Here is a 20,820-nt window from a genome sequence, read left to right on the forward strand (position 1 = left end):
AGAAAATATTAATTTTAATTTTTTAATATGGTTTCAAGCAAATCCTTGTTAAAGGATCAAGTGTATGTTATAGCTGCATAAATATACATTACAACAATAATATTTGAATCATCGATATTTTTAGGCTCCCATCGACACAACAAGACTTGGAAGAGGATAAACATGGAGAGAATCACTTAGAGGGCAAAGGATCCTACCTGAAAACTGCAGTTTTCGGAGGACTAGATGGTATGTGATCAATTTTCCAATAAAATTAATTTAGGGGTCCTCACAATGTTTGCCGTTGTTTCTGGAGCAGTTGGAGCTGCAGTTACACCGCAAAAGATCCTTTCCCTATCGCTTGGAAGCCTTCTTGCTTCAGCGTTTTCGATGGCATACGGTGAATACATAAGTACGAAAGCGGAATTGGATTTTGTGAACTCAGAAAAGGCTCGAGAGGAATTGTTAGTTAATTTAAAATAATTTATAAATTTAGTGAGATTTTGAATTGCCCTGAGGTTGAGCAGAAGGAGATGTTTGACATATATACAAAACGGTACAACTTCTCAAAATCAGAAGCAAATACACTGGTCGAAGTTTCTTTTAAGAAAAAGGTTTGGATTAAACTTTATAAGCTCTTTTAGGATTTCTTCCTCAAACATATGATGGTCGAAGAGTTAGGAATTATGCTTGAGTCAACAGAGTCAACGCCCTTGAAAAAAAGTTAGTACTTTTAGACCAAATAATCATGTTTATTTTTGTATTAGAAACTAATTTTACTAATAGGCAAAAATAAATTTTTTAATTTTAACTAATAAATGTTATTCAGGCCTCATGATGGCATTAAGTTTCATAGTAATGGGATTATTCCCCCTAGTTGGCTACCTATTCCTTGTACTCTTTGGAAAGGAAGAAACCGACGGCGAATTCTTCACATTTTTATTCACCGTAATCTTCAGTGTTCTGGGCTCAGCATTACTGGGATACTTCAAAGTAAGTTAATACATATTCACATAACAAAGATTACGTGGGATGTAATAATTTTCAGGGAAAATACTTGAAACAGAACGAGTTCCGCTCAGCGTTTTACATGACGCTCAACGGGTTCGTAGTAGGGCTAATTTCATATCTGATTGGGTTGTTAACATCAGCTATGTAAAGTTGAGAGTTTCCAGAAGTTGGATTAGAACTGAGGAAATGCTTTAATTACGAATATCGCCAATAACACTCATGTAAAAGATGTGATAAAGAGTGTAAAGTATAATATTTAAAGAATAATTTAACCACATAATATTTTAATTTTTTATTCTGGTCAATGTGTAGATATAAACATAGGCATTAATTCCATGAATTCTAGATATTTTTAGCAGTTCAGGCAAAGAAGTAAGTATAGGGAATAATGTGTAAGATGTGAAGATATCTTTTTAGTTATCTAAATAAATTCAATGGGGTGGCTGATTCACATTTATGACTAATATCTTGAACTTTTTGGGCTACACAGTTCCCATTTTCGTACCCTCGTATTACAAAATTTATTTTATAAAATCGAGAACATTCCCGCTTTATTCAGTTTGCTTTACTTGTAAATCACAGTCAGTATCTAGTTTTGAACAAAACATACACCCGAGGGTTTCAGTATTTTAATGTATAAAATTTCCATTTGTTACTAGTATATTTCATTCACGCTAAAAATTTGTAAAATATTATTTCACAGCGCTCAGCTTCTCAACAATGTCAGGATTTTCCGCTTTATCGCACGTTGACCTCACGACAATACCAGGTGCCCCCTCACCACGTGCAGCTCACACTTGCGACGTCGTACAAAATTTCTTAGTCATTTTCGGTGGCTGGTCAGGAAGAGAAGCGTTGGGAGATGCATACGCCTTTCACCTGAAAAAAAAGAGGTGGTATTTGCTCAATTTGAGATTGGTAGAGTCTTCAGGAAGACGTGTAAGACAATCTAACTTTGTTATGGATAGAAATAACCACGCATCAGCAGTATACAACAACGAACTCTTTGTGTACGCAGGCCATGATGGCTCCAAGTGGCTGGGAGATATGTTCGCCATAGATGTAGGAGGACTGGAAGAGAGTGTGTCCGGACTAAAATTCGGCCAGTCAGTAGATGTCCATGTAAGAATAGTTGAAGGAACAGGCAAGGTGCCAACAAGACGTGCCTGCCATTCAATGACACTAGTAGGGCAGCTTTTTTACACCTTCGGAGGCTATGACGGTAACCAGTGTTTCAACGACCTGGATGTCTTTGATCCAACTCTGAATTCATGGTCACGCCTTAGTAAGCCACACGGGAAAAAACCAGCAGCTAGAAATGCACACGCAATGGTGACAGATGGTAGAAACCTGTACCTCCTTGGAGGACACAGTGGCTCAGTTCACTTTGACGATGTTCACATGTATTCCATTAATTCACACACATGGACTTGTTTGAACTGCGAAGGACGAGTTCCACCCGGTGTTAGAGGCCACTCTTCAGCGTTTCACAAGGGTGAGATTTACCTCTTCGGTGGCTACAACGGCGATGTGCCCTTCAACACACTATACGTGTTCAACCTTAGGAGCTCAACCTGGTCAATTCAGGACGTCTCCTACGACGAGGACATTGAAAGAAGACAAAGGTGTACCATGGTTACATTACCTGATGGATTGTACATCTTTGGAGGATTTAACGGGACTAACTGGCTCAACGATCTTCATTCCATCAAGTTCTACAACACCATCTTAAGTAACATATTACACACAATATTTATTTCTAAACTAATTAAATTAATTAATTGTTTAGGTGGAACTAATAATTTGAATTGGTATGTTAAGAACGTGGGAGGATTTATGAATTCAAATGCATTTTCCGATGTTACTATCATGGCATCAGGGAAAGAAATACCGGCACATAAATTAATACTAGCCGCTAACTCTCCATATTTCTTGGAACTGCTATCTAACGATAATGAAGAGCAGGGAAGGGAAGAAGAACATACTGAAGCCGTTAATGGAACTAGTGGAGAGGCTGTAGCCACAGAAAAAAGAGAACCTAAAAAAGCAGTTATTGAACTCAACGAATGGAGTTTTGACTGCGTAATGAAGCTACTGGAGTTTCTATACACAGCAAAGGTTGAAGATTTGGGAAACAGCAGCCACTACAGAGTGTGTGAAATACTTGGACTAGCAGACGCATGCTCAGTAGTCAGACTGAAGAACCTTTGTGAAGAGGTGCTTGTAACAAAACTCGATATCGAAAACTCATGTTACCTGTTAAAGTACTCTAAACTATACAACGCAGATTACCTAAGACAATGCTGCTTCGATTTTATATCAGAAAACGCAGCAGATGTTATGCTTACACCAGGATTCGAAGACCTCTCCTCACTACCCTCACTGGTTCTTGAGCTGGCCAAACTGTCAATAAACAAAATGACGTGAATCTCACACTATGTAAAATGTATCATATTCTCAAGTGATAATATTTTAAAATACACTCCATTAGAAATATTAATAATCAATTATTACATAATTTAGTTAGGGCGTAGTTTTATATTTGTGATATTCTTCCTGGGGTGTTAGAATGTCGTAACTGACGTTGGAAGAAAACACATTTCATCTTTAATTCTAGGGAATGATAGACATAAAAAATTGCTCTTGAGATGACAAATTGCTGTTTGTATATAAAACTAAATTTTAAATATCTCCAGCCAAATATGAAAATATGAAATAAACATAAAATATACAAATGGCGTCAACTGAGGTTTTAACAGGATTTAGGGTGTATAAAGACCACACCCAAAGAAAAAGCTATTATAGAGATCACCACAGAATGACCAGAGACATGCTAGTAGTAGAAGCGAGGTTCCCAAAACAAACAAAAACACTCCTACACAAGTCAAACAAAAAATTGTTCAAAAATCTCGAATCGTTACAACAGATTTCAGACTCCTTCTTTAAAAGAATTAAATTAGATCCAGAAGTTTTGGACTCTTTCAGGAATCTGGTGGGATCAAGCTTCGTAAACGGGACAATCGATTTCGAATCGTTTCTATCGACGCCAAAATCTAACCACTTCAGTTTAGTTGAGCTCCTATTCAAAACGCTCTCTAAAAACTATGATCGAATTCTGGACCTGGAAAACCAAGTCGACAAACTGACGGACGTGAATGCAGAACTGAACTCATATATCTCAGATGTATTAGATGAGTATGAAAAATTAAGAAAATTCGCAGCAGATAGTAAAGAAATGAGGACGTCGGAAGTAGGAAAGTTGTCAGAAGAATACCAAATTCTGTATGAAAAGTACACATCACTGCAGGAAGAGTTGGCAGAAGCAAACCAAATGATATCATTTCTACAAAGTGAACTTTCAAGGAATAAAAAACAGCAACAAGAACGTGAAAAGATGGGATACGATGATGAAAGTGATGATAAATCAGCTGTAAGATTTAATTTTCAACAAGAAAACATGGATTTGTTTGACCCACAAATAGAAGATATTACACCAAATGACAGAGAATTAGAATACGAAAGTAAGTTGAATGATTTACAGAGAACAAACGATGTCTTGTTTGAAGAGAACATAAAGTTGAGAAAGTTAAAGGAGCAAAAACCAGTACAGGAGCATTTTGGAGCAGATAAATTTGTTACATTAAGCATATTGTTCCACCAGATCACAAAGAGTATGAATAAGGTATTCCAAGATCACGTTGATTTTGAAAGAACAACAGATCCAGAAGAAACACAAGAAAACATAAACCTATACCTTCAAGACTCAAGACTAAGAACCTTGGACTACGAAAATATTTTGTATAAAGATAGGTTAATGGAGGTTGAAACTCTACTGAAAACGGAAAGTATAGCCAGAATATCACTTGAGACGACGATATCAGACCTAAAAATCAAGCTTTACGAATCAGAAAACCTATACCTGGAGCTGGAAAACCTGAAAACGTCAGTAAGAACAAAGGAAAATGAGTTAAAGAATATGGTAGAGTCAGGAAAGGTGGAGTCTGAACAGCTAGGAAAAATGCAATATATGGTAACAAACTTGACATACGATAAGAACGACCTGCTTAACAAGATATCGTCATTGGAGTTTGCAATAGATTCGCATAATAAGGAGCGAGATGTTATGAGAGGACAGCTGAAAAAGTTAGAAAACCTATTAGACCAGAATGCAGACAAGTTTGACTTCAGAGACAAGATAACGAACATACACTTGCAGGGAGAAATTGAAATTCTAAACGACAAAGTCCACAGAATGAAAATACAACTGGAAGAAGCGAAGAAAGAAAATGCAGAATTGGTGTCAACAAGAGTCAAGATGAGGAATGATCTGGAAAGAGTAAGAAGAGAAAATTCAGAATTACAAAAAAGAATATCAGAATCGGTAAAAAATGAGTCAAATATGACAGTACAAATACAAAGACTATCAAGTAACCTAGAATCACTGAAGGAGTCGTTGGAAACAAGTTCAGGAAACGTTAGAGATATGGCAGATGAGTTGGAAATGGTTAAAAAGAAAATCTTCGAAAAAGATTTACAATTATCGCTAATTGAGAATAAAAAGGATGAATTGAAAGCTGTGTTAGACGACTTTGCAATTAAACTGAGTCTGTCAAAAGTGAATAAAATAAGTGCGGTAAACAAGATAGATTTGAAATCGATAAGTTACAGTGAATTAATACACACACTTACGAGTTCTAATAGTGGCAGCAAAAAAGAAGTTACAGAGTACACATACCAATATTTGATGGGTAACCTGGAAAAATTAATTAATTTTAACGAAATGCTAGTAACCTTGTGCATAAACCTATCTAAGGAGCTTAACGCACTTAGTGGAAGTGTTCTGAACGTGACCAGTTTCTCAAACATATTCGAAACGTTTAATATAGACTTGGTCAACGTAGACATTTTGAAGACGGAGCATTTGTCGGAGGTGACTGACCTGAAACTAAAGCTTAAAAATGTGTCGGAACTAAACAAGAATTTGGCAAATAAACATTTGTGGGAAAAAAGCATAATTAGACTGAAGGAAAAGTATTCATCCACGATTTCTAAACATAAAGATATCATGGTGCAATGTGATAAATTTATAAAGCTGAACCAGGAGGGGTTGGACGGACTAATAGCTGAAAACACGAGGCTCAAATCTGATTGTTCGAAGGCAGCATTCCTAATGGTGGATTATGAAAATCAATTATCTGAGACATCAATGGAGCTACTACATCTGAAGGAAATGATTTACTCACTCCTCCCAGATGACCTTAAACTTAGGTCAGAAAAGGATGCACCACTAAGGTCATTGGAGTTGTTACACGAACGTATTAATTTCAACCATGCAGATTTCACTAAGTTAAAAACCTCCAGTTCTGTGAACATGAGCTCATTGGTAAACAACTATCATGAACAACCAAAGCATCCATTCAGTGAATCATGGAACTTAAATAAAAAGCTGGAAAACAAACCACATGAGGAGAGGGAACCACTATATGAATTTAACGATAACAAACGTGATTATAGTCTGGTAAATGAGCACTATCTTCTGACCTCTAAGGAACAAGAATTGAACGATGTGTATGAAGACGTTAGATATTACTGTAACCTAATGGCGTCCGACATCAAGTCTCAAATGAATTATGACCCGAGCCTTCCCCTGGATACAGACTATGAGTATTCTAATACAAATGAACTGCTCTCAGACGATACAATAAGCGATTACAAGGATGAAGATTACGTCTCAGATAAGTTCAGATACGTTCTAAACCTCTTGGATAAGTTATTCAGCCACTACAATCGCCAAATGAAGGAGTATTATCAAGGCCTGAACAGCGCGAATAGAAAATGCACAACCTTAGTACTTGATACAGGTGTTATCAAATGCATAACAAAATTCGTTAGTACCCTAAAAAAGTATTATAATACCTTTAATAACCAAAACTCGTTCATACTAGATGACCTCCAGTATGAATTCGAGTCCATCCCACCAATGCTAGATGCACACAATAAGTTCAAAACGTTCTGTACATGCCTAACAAAGCTCCTAAATATCTCCTCAGAGTTCATTCTGGACCAACTGAGTGAAAGTTCAGAACAAGTGAGTCACTTGATAAAGGATATTGAAACTACAACCTCATCAATGAGACAATTGGAGGAGATTAACATAGCTAAGGATCAACAAATCAAATCAACTCAATTTGAAATTAGTGATTTGAAAAATCAAATAAACCACCTACAAACACTATATCAAAAAGAAAAGAATAATAATCTAGAAAACAAACTCGATTTGGAAAATTATGAATATGAACTTAACAAACTCAGGGATGACCTGAGGAATCAGTTAAATAAAAACGAAAAATTGGAATTACTAGTCAAAGAGTATCAACAAATCATACAAATACAAGAATCAAGAGCTTGATTTGTTCGATTTCCACGGAAACTCTACCATTTCATTTTATAAGTTTTAAAATTTTGATTCCACCCATTGTGTAAAATAACCTTAACTCAGTTTTATCATTTTTTAATATCAAAATCAGTATGATTAGGTTTATAAGGAATATTTTTAATAAAATCCATACATATACATGTTATTTTAGCGTATGTTTAGCGTAGAAATATTTGAGTTCAGACCGTTTCAGCAGAGAGCACCAATATAAGAAGATTCCTCCTAAATGACCAAATAGATGTCACCAAACTAAATTTCTCAGAAATCAAAAATTTATCGGACCAAGTTTTGGAAGGATTGAAGAACAAGAGACTGGAAAGAACACTTGTAGTCAAGTTCTCAAACATAGTCTCAGACTATATACAGAAGGATACAGAAAATGGAAGAAAATTAACACTAGATGATTATTTTTCACTTTTGGAGTATAATTATTTGACACATTCAGATAAATACCTTAGCGTTTTGACATCAAACATAAGCTGGTAAGATTCTATAAATTATATAGCTATATTTTAATAGAAACATGAATAATATTTAAAACAAAACGTTATTAATGATTTTAGTCTTTTGGAGGAAAAATATAAAGAATCAGAAAAACTTCCAGAGCAGGAACTCGATAAGCTAGTAAACTTGCTGACGAGATTGAATAAACTAGGAGTGTATAATAACCAGTTGTTTAATTTTATGTCAAATTACGTCAAACTGCTGAACGATGAGCTGCTTTCAAAATTCTCAAACCTCTCACAAAAGTATGGATTAAGAACAAAACATATACTAGGTATGCGAAAAAGGAACTAAAATTTTATAGATTTGTGCTATGAAGAATGTTTAAAAAGAGTAGATGACATGGATATAAACTTAACATTGAATATGTTGAGAAGTTATACGTTTTTCTCTTTCGAATATAGAGACATATTCCTTAAAAGTATACCTAAATTATCAGAAAACGTGGATTCTTTCTCTAACGATGACGTGCTAATGTTCCTAAACGTTGCAAAAACGTTGAGCCAGTTCCCGGAACTTATACAGTTCAGAGACTTAATCCTGTCAAAAATGAACGAAAACCTAGAATCGCAGCCCAATACACACTTGATAAGGTAAAACAACAATTATTTATTTTAAAACCAGTGAATAAATTAACAATGTTTCAGATGTGTGGGAGAACTGTACAGAGGATCGCGTAGTAGAAGTGGAAAGATGTTTGTTTCAAACGTTTTGGACAAAATCGACGAAGACGATTTCAGATTAGTTAGTGTCACTAACCTTGTGAATGTGATGCACACAATAAACTTTTATAAAATGAAGTTCGTTTTCTAAAATTATTGTAATTAAACATTATTTAAATAAATTTTATTTTAGATTGACATATTTGACTGATATTTTAACGATTCTGAGCATGAGAATGAATGAAATCGTGTCAAACAGAAACCTTGGATTATGGTCTGAAATTTTCAGTGTATTACTTGAAACAGGATGGTTTTCACTACCTTTTATGCAATCAGCAATCAAACATATTATATCGGTATGATTATATAATTTTGCATATAAAATTAATTGTAAAATAGGAACCACAAGTGTTGTGCAGAGTCTCCACATACCAAATTGTGAGAGTCCTGCAAACATTCTATAAACTACGCTTGTACCACAAAGAATCGTACCAAGTAAGTTATATCAAGGAATATTAAAATGTAGACGCTTTTGGACTCAATAGAGAGAGGCTTTGACATGTTAGTCCCGAAGTTTAACATGATATCGGAGACAATACTGGCGGCAGCAGACGCAAATATAGAACATGAAACGCTATTTACAAGAAGCCTAGAGTTTTTTGATTCCAGAATACAGCACCTGAACCTGCTTGAACGGGATGATGACCTGATAACCGTCATGAATAAGAACTATATTTGGCCAAGGAATGTAATAACAAGCGCATGGAGTATGGCAGTGATGGACCTTCATAAACGAGATGGGTTTAAAACTCTTCTGGAGTTGATAGTTCATAGAAAGTAGTTCTTTGATAACTAATTATTCTTTAGGTTTGCTGAGCAGGACTTTGACATGAACACAATCTTGATGTGCCTTGAGACTGCTGAAGCGTGCATGGTCGACGAAGTAAACATGGAGCTGGCCCAGGAAATTTCCGACCTTTTCGGAGATAAAATGAGGTTCAAGGAAATTAACATGGAGGAAGAGGTAGAATATGAAACCCTGAGAGACAATAAACTAAGCTTTAATGAGTCTCAAAACATACACTTTCATAAGGGAAGATCGAGAGCAACAAAGCACATACAGAGTAATACCACTAACTATTTTTCTTACTTTAGTTACGTTTAACTATTTTAGTTATTTTCAAATTCTGTGTTTATTTCTGATTTCAGGTATTCTGGATAACATTAATAAGAAGGATATCTTGCTGAAAGTATCCCCTCATTACAACTCGCCGTATATTATCGATATCTGTTTCCCGAAGGAAAATAAGAAGGGGATTGTACTGTTCAGTGGTAGAGAGTTGTTGAGAAACCATGTGGATTCTACATGGTCAGTTAGTAACACAGGATCCTCAAAGTTGAAATTAAAGATACTCAGCAAACAAAACTGGAACGTAAGTAGAATTTCATTTACTGTTATTCAGGTTGCACAAGTTAGCTGCAGTCAGTGGTCGGTTCTTAACACAGGAATGGAGCGGAAGGATTTTGTTAAGAAACTTTTAACTGAACTAAACATATCATACTAACGAATTTTAAACTGTAATATATACTGTGAATCGGATATTAGTAGATAGCAAATTAACAGTTAATCTGTCCCAGTTCCTCCTTGAGTCTTTGGTCGAGAACGTTCTCCACAACGTACATATAGCTGTACAAGTCCAGAGAAACTAGCATGTTGAAGAGTTTATCCAAGTCCTCGTAGTCTGAGTCTTTAAAGGAAAACTTGGGAGTGCTGAAAGCACTAGGCCAGCTGTACAAATTAAAGTTGTTTTGATGGTTTAAAATTCTACTAAAGCCATTTGAGTACTCCATGTTTGACATCACGTTAGGAGTGGATGGGAAACTTGAAAACCCAGTGGACTGATAATTGTAGTGGGTTGAGTTATTTCTTAGAGGATAACTCATTGTTGAGGAGGGCTCTGGATTAGTGTCAGACAAAAGAGCATGGATTTCTTTCAGTTCATTCTGGATATACTTTGAGTTCAAATTATCAATGTTTGGCAGGTTTAACTCAGAATTTTGGGGCTTTTTGCATAGTTTAGTCCCAGGTTCTGGCCCTCTAAAGCTTAAATTTGTTTTATTTCTGCTTGAAAAATCGGAATTATTATTATTGGAAAAGAAATTATCAATCTTTAGGTCGGCTCCAGCAGATTTATAAGCAGAACGAAGACCATTTAATACACTTTTATCAACTTCGGAGTAGTTATTAGAGTATTTTGGAGAGTTTGATTCTGAAGAGGAGAGGCTCTCGTATTCACATGAGCAAGACTCGCTGGAATCTGACTCTTCACAACTACATGAACAATCCGACTCTTCCTCTCCACGGCTTAATTTTAGCCAATCTCTACTCATTTAGAAGAATAAAGAACTTAAATAATGAATATAAAAATTAATGTATATGTGTAATAAGGCAGAATAAATGATGGAAACCCTAGACACATTTAGTTATTATAATATGCTTAAAGGTGCCACAGTAAAAAAGAACGAAAAGAAATTAAATTAATGTGGAAGGAAGTCCATTTATTTAAATTTCAGGAAATACGGGATATAAAGTCTCAATATGACAAAAGAATCATATCATAAAAGGAGAACTTAAAGAACTAATCTAGGAACTAATCTGATGTTATATTTAATTTTTGATTGACCTAATTTTTAAGAATCTTTAAACAAAATAACACTCCAACTACAAATAGTGTTAACCCACATCCATGTGGTTTTTACTAAATTAAAATTTTTTTTCTAAATGTCGTATCCCTACAAGGCAACATTTTTTGCTAGATATCCCGAATATATTCCTCCTACAAGTGAGGAGGATGCTTTAACTGATCCTAGGGAGAAGTTGAAACCTGCCTGTAAGGAGAAATGCGCCAAATACACAAAACTCTATGATGTATCCGCTTTATATATCAACTTTTATTTTATTCAATGATATTAATTAGTCTTCTACTAGATTTAATTCTTTATCATTCCATATTTCTATTTTATTTGCCGTTAATTAAATTATTAAATACTGTCAAAATTTTGACCTAAAATTTAGGAATGTGTTGAACGTGTTAGGGCAAGAAATGAGAAGATAAACAACGGGGAATTGGATGCGGAACCGGGGCATTGTCTAGGGCAACACTACGAACTCGTTAGTTGTGTTGACAATTGTGTATGTTTTAAGGCCAAAATTTCTTTATTTAGGTTTCCAAGGACCTATTTCGGTACTTGAAATAGCACTGATTCACATTCTGGCATCGCACTTGTCCTTATTTCTTTAAAGATCAACTCGATTTTAATTTTTTTTACTAACCATTATCTGATAAACCTATTTCTTTACTTGAATTTATAACTATTAGAACACTGTAATACCAAACACACAATATGTATGGAAACATATTAGTTATTAAATATCTTCCAAGGGGTCGCGATACTTTTGAACCATTTCAAAGTAGTGGAGCGCCTTGTGAGGCTTCAGAATATCCTCAATTTGCTCGTCACAGTCGACATAGTTTACAGTCCAGTGAGGAAAGCTCCTCTTCTTCACGTTCCCAACCCATACCTGTTTACAAGTATTCTGACTAGCGTCGATATCGTCCTCCAATGGATATTCACTCCACTTAATTCTCCTCAAAAGGAGCTTAGTGTACCTCCGAATGCTCAACTTACTTCCTACAAGAATTTGTTACGGTATATATCAATAAAAGGAAGTGTAAACTATAGAAGTAGCTTGAAAAATAGTTGAAATATATTTGATTACCTTCAATTACTAAGAATGCTGGCCCATTGTTCATGATTATGCAGGTGCCACTGAGGTGAAACTGCTGTGCATTGGTATCGATTTTCTTTAGGAGTTTTGGGTTAGACAGTGAGTTTATGGTAAAAAGAGCTGCTTCAGCCTCAGCATTTTTCTTAATCTAAGGAATTGTAAATCAATGGTTTATGGTAGATAAACTAACCTGCCATTTTTGTGCGTTTTTCTTAGACCTCTGCTCCTTTGTTAATTTTCTGTCTTCGTTTCTTTTCTCGTGAGCTCTCAGACGCTCTTCCATTTGCTGTTTCACCATTTGTTCTACTTTGGAAGGGTCTGCTGCTGTTTGGTTTTTGAGTACGTCCATCAGGTTTGACATTTTAAGCTTTGGAGGTGGAGGAGGTATGAGTCCGATTAAAATATTATTCCTAATTGTAGTCTGTCTTTCCTGCCTACGGCGAGTCCTTGCTTTTCTCCGTTCCTTTTTAGTTAGCTGAGTCAGTGGAACATTTACTCCCTTTTTACGTTTCCCATCAAGTTTAACAGGGTGTTCAATGTAGTTATTGAAGCGATCCTATACATTAGATTGTTATCAGGAATTCACAAACCTCATTAATTTGCAATTCGTTTAAATTAATGTTTGTAATGTACTGATGTTTTTTAAGGTTTTGTAACCTGAAGGGATCCTCTCCGTTCTTTAATATAATTACTCCCCTGTCCCACCACTCTAGGAAAGGTTCATCATCATCCTAATTTTAAATGAATGATATATAGTTAGGTTAATAATTAAACACTTTTAAAATAAAGTACCCATGAGTCCTTGTTTTCAAGCTTGTTCGTTCTCAGAGGTATTAAATTTGGATTCAAGTCCTGAAAATTCACTTCATTGGCACCAGTGTGATTTAGTTCTTTTGTCTCAACTGCTCCATCTGGTTCGTTTTGTTCATCTTCTTCCTTCTCCTGATCATCTTTCGACTTTTGCAAGTTATACAAAGCACTCAGTCTTTGATTTTGCTGGTCCAGTAACTTTTTCTTCTGTATTATGAGTCTACTTTTATTTATTCCAAGTGCTTTATCTTCCATTTGCCTCAAAAGTTGGCGTTCCTGCTTAATATATGTTCCTGGTTCCACGAATTTTAATAACTTCCTCTTCTTTCTCTAAACATTAATTTTATAATATAAAACGTTACCTTTAAATTATTAAGTGACGGGTCTGTATAATTGGTTTGTTGTATTCTTTTTGCCAACTTTTCTGATTTTTCTATCTGCAATTCTCTTTTTTGTTTTTCTACTACCAAATTCCTATTAACCTTAAGTGTTGAGTGTATCACAGGTGCTGTCTTGACTAAGTTTCCTGACTGGTCTAAAACTCTTCCAAAGCTATCAAACATTAAATTCTTTACTCCCAGACTACTTGGTGCTGGGATTAATTTCTTCGTAAAATTAATCTTTTGCAGATGTTCTTGGATTTGTTTCTGGACCAGTTCTGCTTTCCTAGCCTTTTCCAGTGCATCCTTTGCAACCATAACGTTCATTGCGACTGAAATTATATTAATTTATTTAAAAAATATTTTGGGTACCTTTAGAGGCTGGAATTGATGGAGTAGAAGGGATTTTACCTAAATTAACAGTATTAGTGGGAAATAAAAGTGATAAAATATACTCTCTGAAGATTGAGTCTTCGAATAACTCTTTTCATTATCCTGAAATGGGATATTTATTGATAAAAATACCTTTTGATCTCTTCTACTCCTGGAATCTGACGATCTGGTATCGGAATACTTACCCATTTCTTAAAATTAAAAATATATCATGTAAACAATTTTAAAATGTTGCGATAAATTAAAATTAATCTATAATATGTTTAAATAACAAATCGTAGGGTAAAACTCAGCCATCATATATAATTAAATTAAATTATTTAATTTACTCTTTAATTCTCCAAAACAATTAATTCTCTTTTAAAACATAGTTTTTCTTCATGGAAGAATTTAATTTCTCCCTCCTTGGGAAAGTTTCATTTCTTAACTTCATTTACACAGTATAATATTTACTACTTAATTCACTAGTTCGTCCGTTATTCCTACTTAAATCTTATACTCCTATTCTTATTTTTTACAAATATTATTTAAAAAATTCCTATATGTTCATATCCTAATTATAAACTCATACAATAATGGAAGTTGCTAACAATAACAATCTTATTAGTGAGATTGAGTGTAAAAATGTTCTGAAAAACTTCATTAAAATGGTAGTCTCGATAATTTGCTACTTGCGAAACCTGTTTTCCGAGAGTGTGTTTGAGGACGCAAAGATAGGCGACCTTCACCTCAAGAGACTAACCAGATCAATTCCAGAGTCATCAAATTTAATTGACTGGATCGACTACGGAGTCTATGATACTATAATTAAGGTTATCTATCCTAAATACTGATAGTTTAAGTCATAAATAATACATTAGGAATACTTAAAAGCACTCATAATTACCATACATGATACAACCAATGTTCCACTTGAATCATATTTCTTGACTCTTAATCCAATCGCAATTTCTAACCAGGAGGAAAAAGAAAATATAAACAAGGAACTTATCAAGAACAACACTGTGAAGGTGATTACTCAAAAAATATTTTTCTTAGAGCTTAAAAGAATTAATTATCCTGATACAATCACTTTCTCCACTCTATGACAATAGTTACTTGTCAATAAAACTCTTATATTTTGACAATGTTCCATCCAACTATGAGCCCAAGTTCTTTAAACCTGACCACAATACCATCAACAACGCACCCATTATACCAATAACAAAGGCACCCAGATTATATACCCAATTTTAATAATCATATCCATTACTTAATTTTAATTCAGTTAAACAACGGATACAATGAGGTTCAAATTGACTTGTATACAATTTCAACCATCAATGAGTACTCCACAAATTACCTGAGTAAATCAAGCAGTAAATACAATACTTGCACAAGGGAGGGTTCTATAAACAGTCCAATCAGTGTTGATAACTATGAAAGTGATGACATGTTAATCCTTGAGTTGATTAACAAATCTGAGGATCTAAGCAAGAACTGCAAATACATAACCAAGTCCTTAATATCAACTGGGCTTGGTGTAAATGTTTCAATTGCTAGGGTTCTAATTAAGAAGTTAGTAGCAATTATTTACTAAAAGTATTTAGACTAATGGAGAATGGCATAATTGAGAACAAGTACATTAAAAACAAGGGATACGAGTATGAATATTTTAGTATATTAATATTTACAGGAGCAGGTTATACGTCAACAAACAACAGCGTAATTAAATTGAAGGGTTTTATCTTCGAATTGTTCCTCTGGAAATCCTAGAAGTTCCCCTTGAAAGTCTAAATGTTCCTCTAGAATTATGAGAAACTGCGGGACGACCTGTTTTGAAAGATTTATCCTTTTTAACTGATTTTTTAGACGAAAATTGTTTCACTTCAGGTCTTCCAGTAAATCTTGCCATTGGTAGAGACTGTTTCGGGTCGATATATAGCTTAGAATTGGTTTCAAATGATTTTGCTTTAAAACCTTCATTCAGTTTCACGGAACAGTACTAAAATAGATTTAAATTAGTTTAATATAATTTGAATTCAAGTTTATTTATTAAATAAAGTATTATGTAATGTTAATTAACTTACGAAGTTGTTAACTTGTCCTAGAATCTCATCTATCTTTCCGACTTCCTGTTTATTACTTAAAAAAATTCTACCATTAAAATAGGGGACTTTATCAACTAATGTACATTTAATTACTAGTTCGTTTTCACAGTCATGTGAGACAGTTCCAACTTCTGGATTAATTGTGAATGGGATAAAAATGATTATATAAATAAGAATTTACCAATAACTTCTGATGGGACTTCATTTGAGTAATGTGGGCCTATTGAATTTATTAATCAAGGAAATAATTTAAAATCAAATCAAAGTTATGCATAGTTTAGTTTATCACCTGAATTATCACGTTTGTTTGACTTTCCAGATTTGAAGGTCCCCTTGTTAAGGTATCCACCTTTTGACTTCATTATACAAGAGTAAAAATTATTTAGAACTTAACAGCAATATTTAAGCTGTTTTAATTAACTGATTCTATTGTAAAGTCAAGATTCCTTTGCATGGGGAAAAATGGTTAATTAATTCTTATTATTGCTACTCTTTTACACATTTTTAATAATGAACTCCTATTCTTTGTATTTTTAGTTATTTATTAGTAATTCTTGTTGGAAGGTAAATTTTGAATGAGGGGAGTAAGACTTGTTAATATCGCATCAACTCACTCATCTGAATGGGTTAGAAGGCAAATCACCGATAGATATTTGATTCAAAAACACATAGTTTGTTTTTGTTTCTAAATTTAACATTTTAGGACAATTATCGCAGCAGATCAGCTTACAAACTAATTGAACTTGATGATAAATATTTCATTTTTCGTAAAAACCAAACTGTTGTTGAACTAGGTTGTTATCCAGGTGGATGGGCTCAGGTTGCTCTCGAACGGACCTTAACAGGTGCATCTTCTTCCAGAGTAATTGGAATTGATAAGACTCAGATCGACCCGGTATATTCTTTTTTAACACAAATTAATTAAAAAATACACATAGATACCAAATTATGACTTTATAAAGGGGGAAATAAACGACCAGGAAACTCATAATAAACTATTAACACTTTTAGATGGAGTTAAGGCTGACGTTGTAAGCTTAAAATGTCCATTCATAATTCTTAGGTTCTTAGTGACTTGGCTCCAAACTGTACTGGGATTAAAATGGACGACCATTTAAACTCAGCTGAGCTTTGCTTACAGGCTGCTTCTCTAATGGAAAAGGTATTAATTACTCTACTATATTATTTTCATCCTAATAAACCCAACCACCTATTTTTCAATCTTTAATTTATAGATAATAACTGTTGGTGGTACTTTTGTTGTTAAAATGTTCATGGGTGGTCAACTGGATAGGTACAAAACATACCTTCGGAGCCTATTTTCAGAAGTTAGATCTGCAAAACCAAAGTTAGTCATTATTAATATTACCTTTTTTTCAGGGCATGTAGATCCGAATCCAAGGAGATGTATTTTGTTTGTAAAAATTTTATTGGTGCTCGAAATATACGTGGAGACGTTCAAACCGAAGGAAGTTATTATCCAAAAGAAGGATTTCTGTAAATTACTCTTTTTAATACACAAGAACAATAATTTTTAATCAACTATTTTATATCTAGTTCATGTAAATGTTAATATACTAAATTATTTTAATTTAAAATTTAAAATGCTTTCAAAGAACTATAATATTAGTCATCTAAATGATAAGAATACATTTTGTTCTTTTGACAAGGCAAAGTAGCCTATGAACAACAACCATCCAATATTGTTTCCAGTAAAAAATGCAAAAAATCCATGATCAGCAGATTTAAAATTACACTCAAAAAAACAAAATATGATATTATTGTCTTTATTTATAATTCTTTTTAAGCATATACAAACGCATTTTTCACAATTAGTACAGCATTTACAACATGCCGATTTGGAGGAACAACAATCACAGGTACTCTTACAGCAATTGCAAGAATCAGCTGTACAACAACATTCGTTGGCAGATGTTTTACAACAACCGCATTGAGGAGTTGGTTGTTTACAACAGCAGCATTTACGACATATACAACAAATACAGTTCTTGGTAAAACAACAACAACAACTGCCATTAGTTTTGCATCCACAACTGCTTTCTGTTTTGCAGCAACAGCTCTGTAAATCGTACTGAGTGTGAAACCATGAGACATTTGAGTAATAGGACAAGACACCAAAGCTACAAATCAGCAATACATAAACGTATGGGTTATTATTAAATCGATTGTCAGACATGAAAACATGACATATAAATAGAGCCAGAAACAGAGCCAATGAGACGGATGATATTGGTAAGATAAACCAATTAATCATATTGGAATGTTCTTCTTTGTATTTTTCCCTAATATAAGTGAAACAGATAGCAGTTATTAAATCATTAAAACAAAACCAAATTAATACTACGATTAAAGTCCAACAAAACTCAAAACTAATCAAAATTGCCAGATTAGAAATTACAAGTATCACACTAAAAAGTTTAGCACAAAATGACCTGGGTTCAATATGAGGAAGACATAATTTATTAAATTTAGGAACAGGTAGAATGCATATACTAAAACTTAAAACTCTATCCATCTCGTATGAAAAATAATAAATTAATTGAATAGCAAAAAATGTAAAATAACCAGTATTAAATGCCCATAGTGAATAATATCCCAAACGATATTTTGAAACTTTAATATAGAAAAACCTAAGTAACAAAAATAATGTGAACATTCGTCCCCAATGTATCAAACTAAAGATGTATGACCTTTCAATGTATGTGATTTGAAAATTATAATAGGTAAGCATATGAATGAACAAGAAGAAAGTGTATCCATAAATAACAAGAAACCCTGAGAAAAGGAAGATGACAGTTTTGCTAGGGTTCATTTTGGAGTACACGAATAAGAATATTTTACAAATGAATAAAACTATAAGTAACTTTAAAATGGATTCTTGTTTTTTGTCCGTAAATTGAAACTGTAGCCCAATGATAAAATGCGAAACGATGAAAAAGCAACCAAGATATATTAAAAGCCATATAAATCTATGCATATCATACTCAAATGAGACCAATTTACAAAACTTAAAAATTGTTGAAATAACAGTAAACACGGTGCAAGCGTAATAAAATGAAAATGAATAAAACACCATTGTTGTTGTAACTAATTTTTGATAACAGTAATAAGGCATTTTACATATGCAATATTTCGATTCTGATTTTTCACTCTTCATAAAAGAATTAAAGGAAAGAACTATAGATAGAAATATAAATGGAAACAACCAGAGAATGACATAAACAATTCTAAGCCTATTAAGATTGAGATGAGAAGATTGTTCTTGAGAACCACTATTATTACTAGAATCACAATCACGTTTAGCAATTTCAAATGCCACTGAAAAGATTGTTGCAGCAAAAAGAAGTGAAATGATAGTATACAGTGCGAGTTTTGGTGAAATCTTATAGATACAATCAAAAACAAACTGGGAAATAAACCCAACCACAAAAACAACAGAATATGATATGCCCATTAGTGTTGATTCAAACTCCTTATGGGTTTTGCTTATGTAATGCATGATCTGATGCTCTGCAGAGTGTGCAATACAGAACAAAACCATTGAAATAAGACCATGTGTTTCGGTTCTATAGAAAAAACATAAAAATGCCAATATGTAAAGAATGTACAGGAAAGCTGATGTTAAATGTACACTTAAGAACTGATCAAGGGCGGATATGAATGGTATTGGAAGAAATACAAACAACAAGATTAATGGGAATATCCTCTGAAGGTTAGGGTTGTTAAGGAAGTATGCAGAGAAAGTCTTCCTGTAAAACATGGCAGATGTTACTGGAATTGAAAATACAATCAGATTTACCCACAACTGCCAGCATATTAACTTTTGAGATAAAGAACTAAAATCAAAATCAAAAAATTTAGCAAGGCAGTTAGTACTAGATTTGTTCTTTTCTGAAATGATTTTTATGGGCATAAATGACAATGCCAATGTAAATGATGGTACTATTCCCCAAATTATATAGGCTCCATAACCCTCATAATAAGTAATACCAAACCTCTTAATAAGTTTATATATCACCAAAGGTATTACGGATGCAAAATTCTCAAAAAATATCATCATTCCATCGGCCAAACTCTGGGCATTGGGAAACATTCTTGCAAAGTGAATGGATGTGATAATGATCAGTCCACCAAACATCCCCCAGCAACAAAAACTAAACTTGACAATGAAACTGATATCATGATAAAAGTACAATAATATGAATCCGTAAAATCCAAAAGCAAAGCCGGCAATCATAACTAAGTATACACCAACAATGTCAACCAAGGGACCACCGATAGAGTATGCGATGAATTCGAATAGGAATATATTGAGTGATAGGTTACCGATCGCATCCCTTTGCTTGTCACACACGTACATATCAGGAATAGATTCACGTATTTCATTCTCAGTACACAAATGCTGAAATACTCTATCATTCACCAGGCTCCTTTCTATGGCAGGCCAGTTATGATATGTGCTAGATGAAAGTGATAGTATAATACAAAACACAGCTAGAACCCCAAAATTACTAAAGTTAAATGGAGTGGACTGCTCAAGTGAGTTATCACTAGATCCTCCTGCACTTGAAGTACCGGTGGAAGAACAATTATTGTCTTTACCGGACATATTATATATACCATGTCATATATCCTATATTTAAAGCAATAGACTCGTTTAAAATCTACTTTAATTTTAATGGATAATAATAATAAACTAACATTGTAATGAGTAATGAAAGTACACAAAATAGCTATACTAGAA

The 20,820-nt window shown here is 33.8% G+C and overlaps 11 protein-coding genes across 11 annotated transcripts, besides 30 other annotated features; 7 read left to right on the top strand and 4 right to left on the bottom strand.

Moving 5' to 3' along the window:
- Positions 1 to 27: 27 nt before the first annotated feature.
- Positions 28 to 1,185, top strand: TA07935 (uncharacterized protein; the record flags this gene model as incomplete). The annotated part of the gene is made up of 7 exons (XM_947916.1): positions 28 to 62; positions 125 to 228; positions 263 to 443; positions 476 to 593; positions 624 to 702; positions 809 to 973; positions 1,028 to 1,185. 7 exons carry the CDS (start codon positions 28 to 30, stop codon positions 1,183 to 1,185), a joined length of 840 nt encoding a protein of 279 aa, XP_953009.1.
- Positions 204 to 228: a sequence feature (4 probable transmembrane helices predicted for TA07935 by TMHMM2.0 at aa 39-61, 68-90, 175-197 and 204-226).
- Positions 263 to 306: a sequence feature (4 probable transmembrane helices predicted for TA07935 by TMHMM2.0 at aa 39-61, 68-90, 175-197 and 204-226).
- Positions 325 to 393: a sequence feature (4 probable transmembrane helices predicted for TA07935 by TMHMM2.0 at aa 39-61, 68-90, 175-197 and 204-226).
- Positions 814 to 882: a sequence feature (4 probable transmembrane helices predicted for TA07935 by TMHMM2.0 at aa 39-61, 68-90, 175-197 and 204-226).
- Positions 901 to 969: a sequence feature (4 probable transmembrane helices predicted for TA07935 by TMHMM2.0 at aa 39-61, 68-90, 175-197 and 204-226).
- Positions 1,186 to 1,710: 525 nt separating the features above from the next.
- TA07940 (uncharacterized protein) lies at positions 1,711 to 3,417 on the top strand (the record flags this gene model as incomplete). Its single annotated transcript, XM_947917.1, has 1 exon — positions 1,711 to 3,417. One exon carries the CDS (start codon positions 1,711 to 1,713, stop codon positions 3,415 to 3,417), a length of 1,707 nt encoding a protein of 568 aa, XP_953010.1.
- Positions 3,418 to 3,724: 307 nt separating this feature from the next.
- Positions 3,725 to 7,912, top strand: TA07945 (uncharacterized protein; the record flags this gene model as incomplete). The annotated part of the gene is made up of 2 exons (XM_947918.1): positions 3,725 to 7,351; positions 7,610 to 7,912. The coding sequence occupies 2 exons, from the start codon at positions 3,725 to 3,727 to the stop codon at positions 7,910 to 7,912; spliced, it is 3,930 nt and encodes a 1,309-aa protein (XP_953011.1).
- A 198-nt stretch (positions 7,913 to 8,110) lies between these two features.
- On the top strand, positions 8,111 to 10,157 carry TA07950 (uncharacterized protein; the record flags this gene model as incomplete). Its single annotated transcript, XM_947919.1, has 8 exons — positions 8,111 to 8,204; positions 8,235 to 8,523; positions 8,578 to 8,730; positions 8,786 to 8,948; positions 8,992 to 9,087; positions 9,119 to 9,429; positions 9,460 to 9,716; positions 9,748 to 10,157. The coding sequence occupies 8 exons, from the start codon at positions 8,111 to 8,113 to the stop codon at positions 10,155 to 10,157; spliced, it is 1,773 nt and encodes a 590-aa protein (XP_953012.1).
- Positions 10,158 to 10,209: 52 nt separating this feature from the next.
- TA07955 (uncharacterized protein) lies at positions 10,210 to 10,983 on the bottom strand (the record flags this gene model as incomplete). Its single annotated transcript, XM_947920.1, has 1 exon — positions 10,210 to 10,983. The coding sequence occupies one exon, from the start codon at positions 10,981 to 10,983 to the stop codon at positions 10,210 to 10,212; it is 774 nt and encodes a 257-aa protein (XP_953013.1).
- A 391-nt stretch (positions 10,984 to 11,374) lies between these two features.
- TA07960 (ubiquinol-cytochrome c reductase complex, subunit, putative) lies at positions 11,375 to 11,845 on the top strand (the record flags this gene model as incomplete). The annotated part of the gene is made up of 2 exons (XM_947921.1): positions 11,375 to 11,521; positions 11,669 to 11,845. The coding sequence occupies 2 exons, from the start codon at positions 11,375 to 11,377 to the stop codon at positions 11,843 to 11,845; spliced, it is 324 nt and encodes a 107-aa protein (XP_953014.1).
- A 174-nt stretch (positions 11,846 to 12,019) lies between these two features.
- Positions 12,020 to 14,154, bottom strand: TA07965 (U4/U6-associated splicing factor, putative; the record flags this gene model as incomplete). The annotated part of the gene is made up of 8 exons (XM_947922.1): positions 12,020 to 12,285; positions 12,374 to 12,530; positions 12,573 to 12,938; positions 12,973 to 13,113; positions 13,157 to 13,522; positions 13,555 to 13,904; positions 13,945 to 13,983; positions 14,028 to 14,154. The coding sequence occupies 8 exons, from the start codon at positions 14,152 to 14,154 to the stop codon at positions 12,020 to 12,022; spliced, it is 1,812 nt and encodes a 603-aa protein (XP_953015.1).
- Positions 14,155 to 14,540: 386 nt separating this feature from the next.
- Positions 14,541 to 15,544, top strand: TA07970 (uncharacterized protein; the record flags this gene model as incomplete). The annotated part of the gene is made up of 4 exons (XM_947923.1): positions 14,541 to 14,777; positions 14,826 to 14,975; positions 15,004 to 15,058; positions 15,183 to 15,544. 4 exons carry the CDS (start codon positions 14,541 to 14,543, stop codon positions 15,542 to 15,544), a joined length of 804 nt encoding a protein of 267 aa, XP_953016.1.
- Positions 15,408 to 15,413: a sequence feature (GPI-Anchor Signal predicted for TA07970 by DGPI v2.04 with cleavage site probability 0.36720002 near 297).
- A 144-nt stretch (positions 15,545 to 15,688) lies between the features above and the next one.
- TA07975 (snoRNP (nucleolar) protein, putative) lies at positions 15,689 to 16,417 on the bottom strand (the record flags this gene model as incomplete). Its single annotated transcript, XM_947924.1, has 4 exons — positions 15,689 to 15,949; positions 16,035 to 16,186; positions 16,237 to 16,275; positions 16,345 to 16,417. The coding sequence occupies 4 exons, from the start codon at positions 16,415 to 16,417 to the stop codon at positions 15,689 to 15,691; spliced, it is 525 nt and encodes a 174-aa protein (XP_953017.1).
- A 213-nt stretch (positions 16,418 to 16,630) lies between these two features.
- On the top strand, positions 16,631 to 17,556 carry TA07980 (ribosomal RNA methyltransferase (FtsJ homologue), putative; the record flags this gene model as incomplete). Its single annotated transcript, XM_947925.1, has 6 exons — positions 16,631 to 16,726; positions 16,759 to 16,950; positions 16,994 to 17,086; positions 17,119 to 17,217; positions 17,291 to 17,403; positions 17,436 to 17,556. The coding sequence occupies 6 exons, from the start codon at positions 16,631 to 16,633 to the stop codon at positions 17,554 to 17,556; spliced, it is 714 nt and encodes a 237-aa protein (XP_953018.1).
- Positions 17,557 to 17,685: 129 nt separating this feature from the next.
- Positions 17,686 to 20,685, bottom strand: TA07985 (uncharacterized protein; the record flags this gene model as incomplete). The annotated part of the gene is made up of 1 exon (XM_947926.1): positions 17,686 to 20,685. One exon carries the CDS (start codon positions 20,683 to 20,685, stop codon positions 17,686 to 17,688), a length of 3,000 nt encoding a protein of 999 aa, XP_953019.1.
- Positions 17,719 to 17,787: a sequence feature (24 probable transmembrane helices predicted for TA07985 by TMHMM2.0 at aa 30-52, 94-116, 120-142, 149-171, 181-200, 213-235, 264-286, 298-320, 324-346, 353-375, 385-407, 414-436, 462-484, 511-533, 548-567, 580-597, 607-629, 642-664, 674-696, 728-750, 754-776, 789-811, 821-843 and 967-989).
- Positions 18,157 to 18,225: a sequence feature (24 probable transmembrane helices predicted for TA07985 by TMHMM2.0 at aa 30-52, 94-116, 120-142, 149-171, 181-200, 213-235, 264-286, 298-320, 324-346, 353-375, 385-407, 414-436, 462-484, 511-533, 548-567, 580-597, 607-629, 642-664, 674-696, 728-750, 754-776, 789-811, 821-843 and 967-989).
- Positions 18,253 to 18,321: a sequence feature (24 probable transmembrane helices predicted for TA07985 by TMHMM2.0 at aa 30-52, 94-116, 120-142, 149-171, 181-200, 213-235, 264-286, 298-320, 324-346, 353-375, 385-407, 414-436, 462-484, 511-533, 548-567, 580-597, 607-629, 642-664, 674-696, 728-750, 754-776, 789-811, 821-843 and 967-989).
- Positions 18,358 to 18,426: a sequence feature (24 probable transmembrane helices predicted for TA07985 by TMHMM2.0 at aa 30-52, 94-116, 120-142, 149-171, 181-200, 213-235, 264-286, 298-320, 324-346, 353-375, 385-407, 414-436, 462-484, 511-533, 548-567, 580-597, 607-629, 642-664, 674-696, 728-750, 754-776, 789-811, 821-843 and 967-989).
- Positions 18,436 to 18,504: a sequence feature (24 probable transmembrane helices predicted for TA07985 by TMHMM2.0 at aa 30-52, 94-116, 120-142, 149-171, 181-200, 213-235, 264-286, 298-320, 324-346, 353-375, 385-407, 414-436, 462-484, 511-533, 548-567, 580-597, 607-629, 642-664, 674-696, 728-750, 754-776, 789-811, 821-843 and 967-989).
- Positions 18,598 to 18,666: a sequence feature (24 probable transmembrane helices predicted for TA07985 by TMHMM2.0 at aa 30-52, 94-116, 120-142, 149-171, 181-200, 213-235, 264-286, 298-320, 324-346, 353-375, 385-407, 414-436, 462-484, 511-533, 548-567, 580-597, 607-629, 642-664, 674-696, 728-750, 754-776, 789-811, 821-843 and 967-989).
- Positions 18,694 to 18,762: a sequence feature (24 probable transmembrane helices predicted for TA07985 by TMHMM2.0 at aa 30-52, 94-116, 120-142, 149-171, 181-200, 213-235, 264-286, 298-320, 324-346, 353-375, 385-407, 414-436, 462-484, 511-533, 548-567, 580-597, 607-629, 642-664, 674-696, 728-750, 754-776, 789-811, 821-843 and 967-989).
- Positions 18,799 to 18,867: a sequence feature (24 probable transmembrane helices predicted for TA07985 by TMHMM2.0 at aa 30-52, 94-116, 120-142, 149-171, 181-200, 213-235, 264-286, 298-320, 324-346, 353-375, 385-407, 414-436, 462-484, 511-533, 548-567, 580-597, 607-629, 642-664, 674-696, 728-750, 754-776, 789-811, 821-843 and 967-989).
- Positions 18,895 to 18,948: a sequence feature (24 probable transmembrane helices predicted for TA07985 by TMHMM2.0 at aa 30-52, 94-116, 120-142, 149-171, 181-200, 213-235, 264-286, 298-320, 324-346, 353-375, 385-407, 414-436, 462-484, 511-533, 548-567, 580-597, 607-629, 642-664, 674-696, 728-750, 754-776, 789-811, 821-843 and 967-989).
- Positions 18,985 to 19,044: a sequence feature (24 probable transmembrane helices predicted for TA07985 by TMHMM2.0 at aa 30-52, 94-116, 120-142, 149-171, 181-200, 213-235, 264-286, 298-320, 324-346, 353-375, 385-407, 414-436, 462-484, 511-533, 548-567, 580-597, 607-629, 642-664, 674-696, 728-750, 754-776, 789-811, 821-843 and 967-989).
- Positions 19,087 to 19,155: a sequence feature (24 probable transmembrane helices predicted for TA07985 by TMHMM2.0 at aa 30-52, 94-116, 120-142, 149-171, 181-200, 213-235, 264-286, 298-320, 324-346, 353-375, 385-407, 414-436, 462-484, 511-533, 548-567, 580-597, 607-629, 642-664, 674-696, 728-750, 754-776, 789-811, 821-843 and 967-989).
- Positions 19,234 to 19,302: a sequence feature (24 probable transmembrane helices predicted for TA07985 by TMHMM2.0 at aa 30-52, 94-116, 120-142, 149-171, 181-200, 213-235, 264-286, 298-320, 324-346, 353-375, 385-407, 414-436, 462-484, 511-533, 548-567, 580-597, 607-629, 642-664, 674-696, 728-750, 754-776, 789-811, 821-843 and 967-989).
- Positions 19,378 to 19,446: a sequence feature (24 probable transmembrane helices predicted for TA07985 by TMHMM2.0 at aa 30-52, 94-116, 120-142, 149-171, 181-200, 213-235, 264-286, 298-320, 324-346, 353-375, 385-407, 414-436, 462-484, 511-533, 548-567, 580-597, 607-629, 642-664, 674-696, 728-750, 754-776, 789-811, 821-843 and 967-989).
- Positions 19,465 to 19,533: a sequence feature (24 probable transmembrane helices predicted for TA07985 by TMHMM2.0 at aa 30-52, 94-116, 120-142, 149-171, 181-200, 213-235, 264-286, 298-320, 324-346, 353-375, 385-407, 414-436, 462-484, 511-533, 548-567, 580-597, 607-629, 642-664, 674-696, 728-750, 754-776, 789-811, 821-843 and 967-989).
- Positions 19,561 to 19,629: a sequence feature (24 probable transmembrane helices predicted for TA07985 by TMHMM2.0 at aa 30-52, 94-116, 120-142, 149-171, 181-200, 213-235, 264-286, 298-320, 324-346, 353-375, 385-407, 414-436, 462-484, 511-533, 548-567, 580-597, 607-629, 642-664, 674-696, 728-750, 754-776, 789-811, 821-843 and 967-989).
- Positions 19,648 to 19,716: a sequence feature (24 probable transmembrane helices predicted for TA07985 by TMHMM2.0 at aa 30-52, 94-116, 120-142, 149-171, 181-200, 213-235, 264-286, 298-320, 324-346, 353-375, 385-407, 414-436, 462-484, 511-533, 548-567, 580-597, 607-629, 642-664, 674-696, 728-750, 754-776, 789-811, 821-843 and 967-989).
- Positions 19,726 to 19,794: a sequence feature (24 probable transmembrane helices predicted for TA07985 by TMHMM2.0 at aa 30-52, 94-116, 120-142, 149-171, 181-200, 213-235, 264-286, 298-320, 324-346, 353-375, 385-407, 414-436, 462-484, 511-533, 548-567, 580-597, 607-629, 642-664, 674-696, 728-750, 754-776, 789-811, 821-843 and 967-989).
- Positions 19,828 to 19,896: a sequence feature (24 probable transmembrane helices predicted for TA07985 by TMHMM2.0 at aa 30-52, 94-116, 120-142, 149-171, 181-200, 213-235, 264-286, 298-320, 324-346, 353-375, 385-407, 414-436, 462-484, 511-533, 548-567, 580-597, 607-629, 642-664, 674-696, 728-750, 754-776, 789-811, 821-843 and 967-989).
- Positions 19,981 to 20,049: a sequence feature (24 probable transmembrane helices predicted for TA07985 by TMHMM2.0 at aa 30-52, 94-116, 120-142, 149-171, 181-200, 213-235, 264-286, 298-320, 324-346, 353-375, 385-407, 414-436, 462-484, 511-533, 548-567, 580-597, 607-629, 642-664, 674-696, 728-750, 754-776, 789-811, 821-843 and 967-989).
- Positions 20,086 to 20,145: a sequence feature (24 probable transmembrane helices predicted for TA07985 by TMHMM2.0 at aa 30-52, 94-116, 120-142, 149-171, 181-200, 213-235, 264-286, 298-320, 324-346, 353-375, 385-407, 414-436, 462-484, 511-533, 548-567, 580-597, 607-629, 642-664, 674-696, 728-750, 754-776, 789-811, 821-843 and 967-989).
- Positions 20,173 to 20,241: a sequence feature (24 probable transmembrane helices predicted for TA07985 by TMHMM2.0 at aa 30-52, 94-116, 120-142, 149-171, 181-200, 213-235, 264-286, 298-320, 324-346, 353-375, 385-407, 414-436, 462-484, 511-533, 548-567, 580-597, 607-629, 642-664, 674-696, 728-750, 754-776, 789-811, 821-843 and 967-989).
- Positions 20,260 to 20,328: a sequence feature (24 probable transmembrane helices predicted for TA07985 by TMHMM2.0 at aa 30-52, 94-116, 120-142, 149-171, 181-200, 213-235, 264-286, 298-320, 324-346, 353-375, 385-407, 414-436, 462-484, 511-533, 548-567, 580-597, 607-629, 642-664, 674-696, 728-750, 754-776, 789-811, 821-843 and 967-989).
- Positions 20,338 to 20,406: a sequence feature (24 probable transmembrane helices predicted for TA07985 by TMHMM2.0 at aa 30-52, 94-116, 120-142, 149-171, 181-200, 213-235, 264-286, 298-320, 324-346, 353-375, 385-407, 414-436, 462-484, 511-533, 548-567, 580-597, 607-629, 642-664, 674-696, 728-750, 754-776, 789-811, 821-843 and 967-989).
- Positions 20,530 to 20,598: a sequence feature (24 probable transmembrane helices predicted for TA07985 by TMHMM2.0 at aa 30-52, 94-116, 120-142, 149-171, 181-200, 213-235, 264-286, 298-320, 324-346, 353-375, 385-407, 414-436, 462-484, 511-533, 548-567, 580-597, 607-629, 642-664, 674-696, 728-750, 754-776, 789-811, 821-843 and 967-989).
- Positions 20,686 to 20,820: the final 135 nt, after the last annotated feature.

The sequence above is a fragment of the Theileria annulata genome, chromosome 4 (genome assembly GCF_000003225.4).
Source record: "Theileria annulata chromosome 4, complete sequence, *** SEQUENCING IN PROGRESS ***".
Taxonomy (NCBI): Eukaryota; Apicomplexa; class Aconoidasida; order Piroplasmida; family Theileriidae; genus Theileria; species Theileria annulata.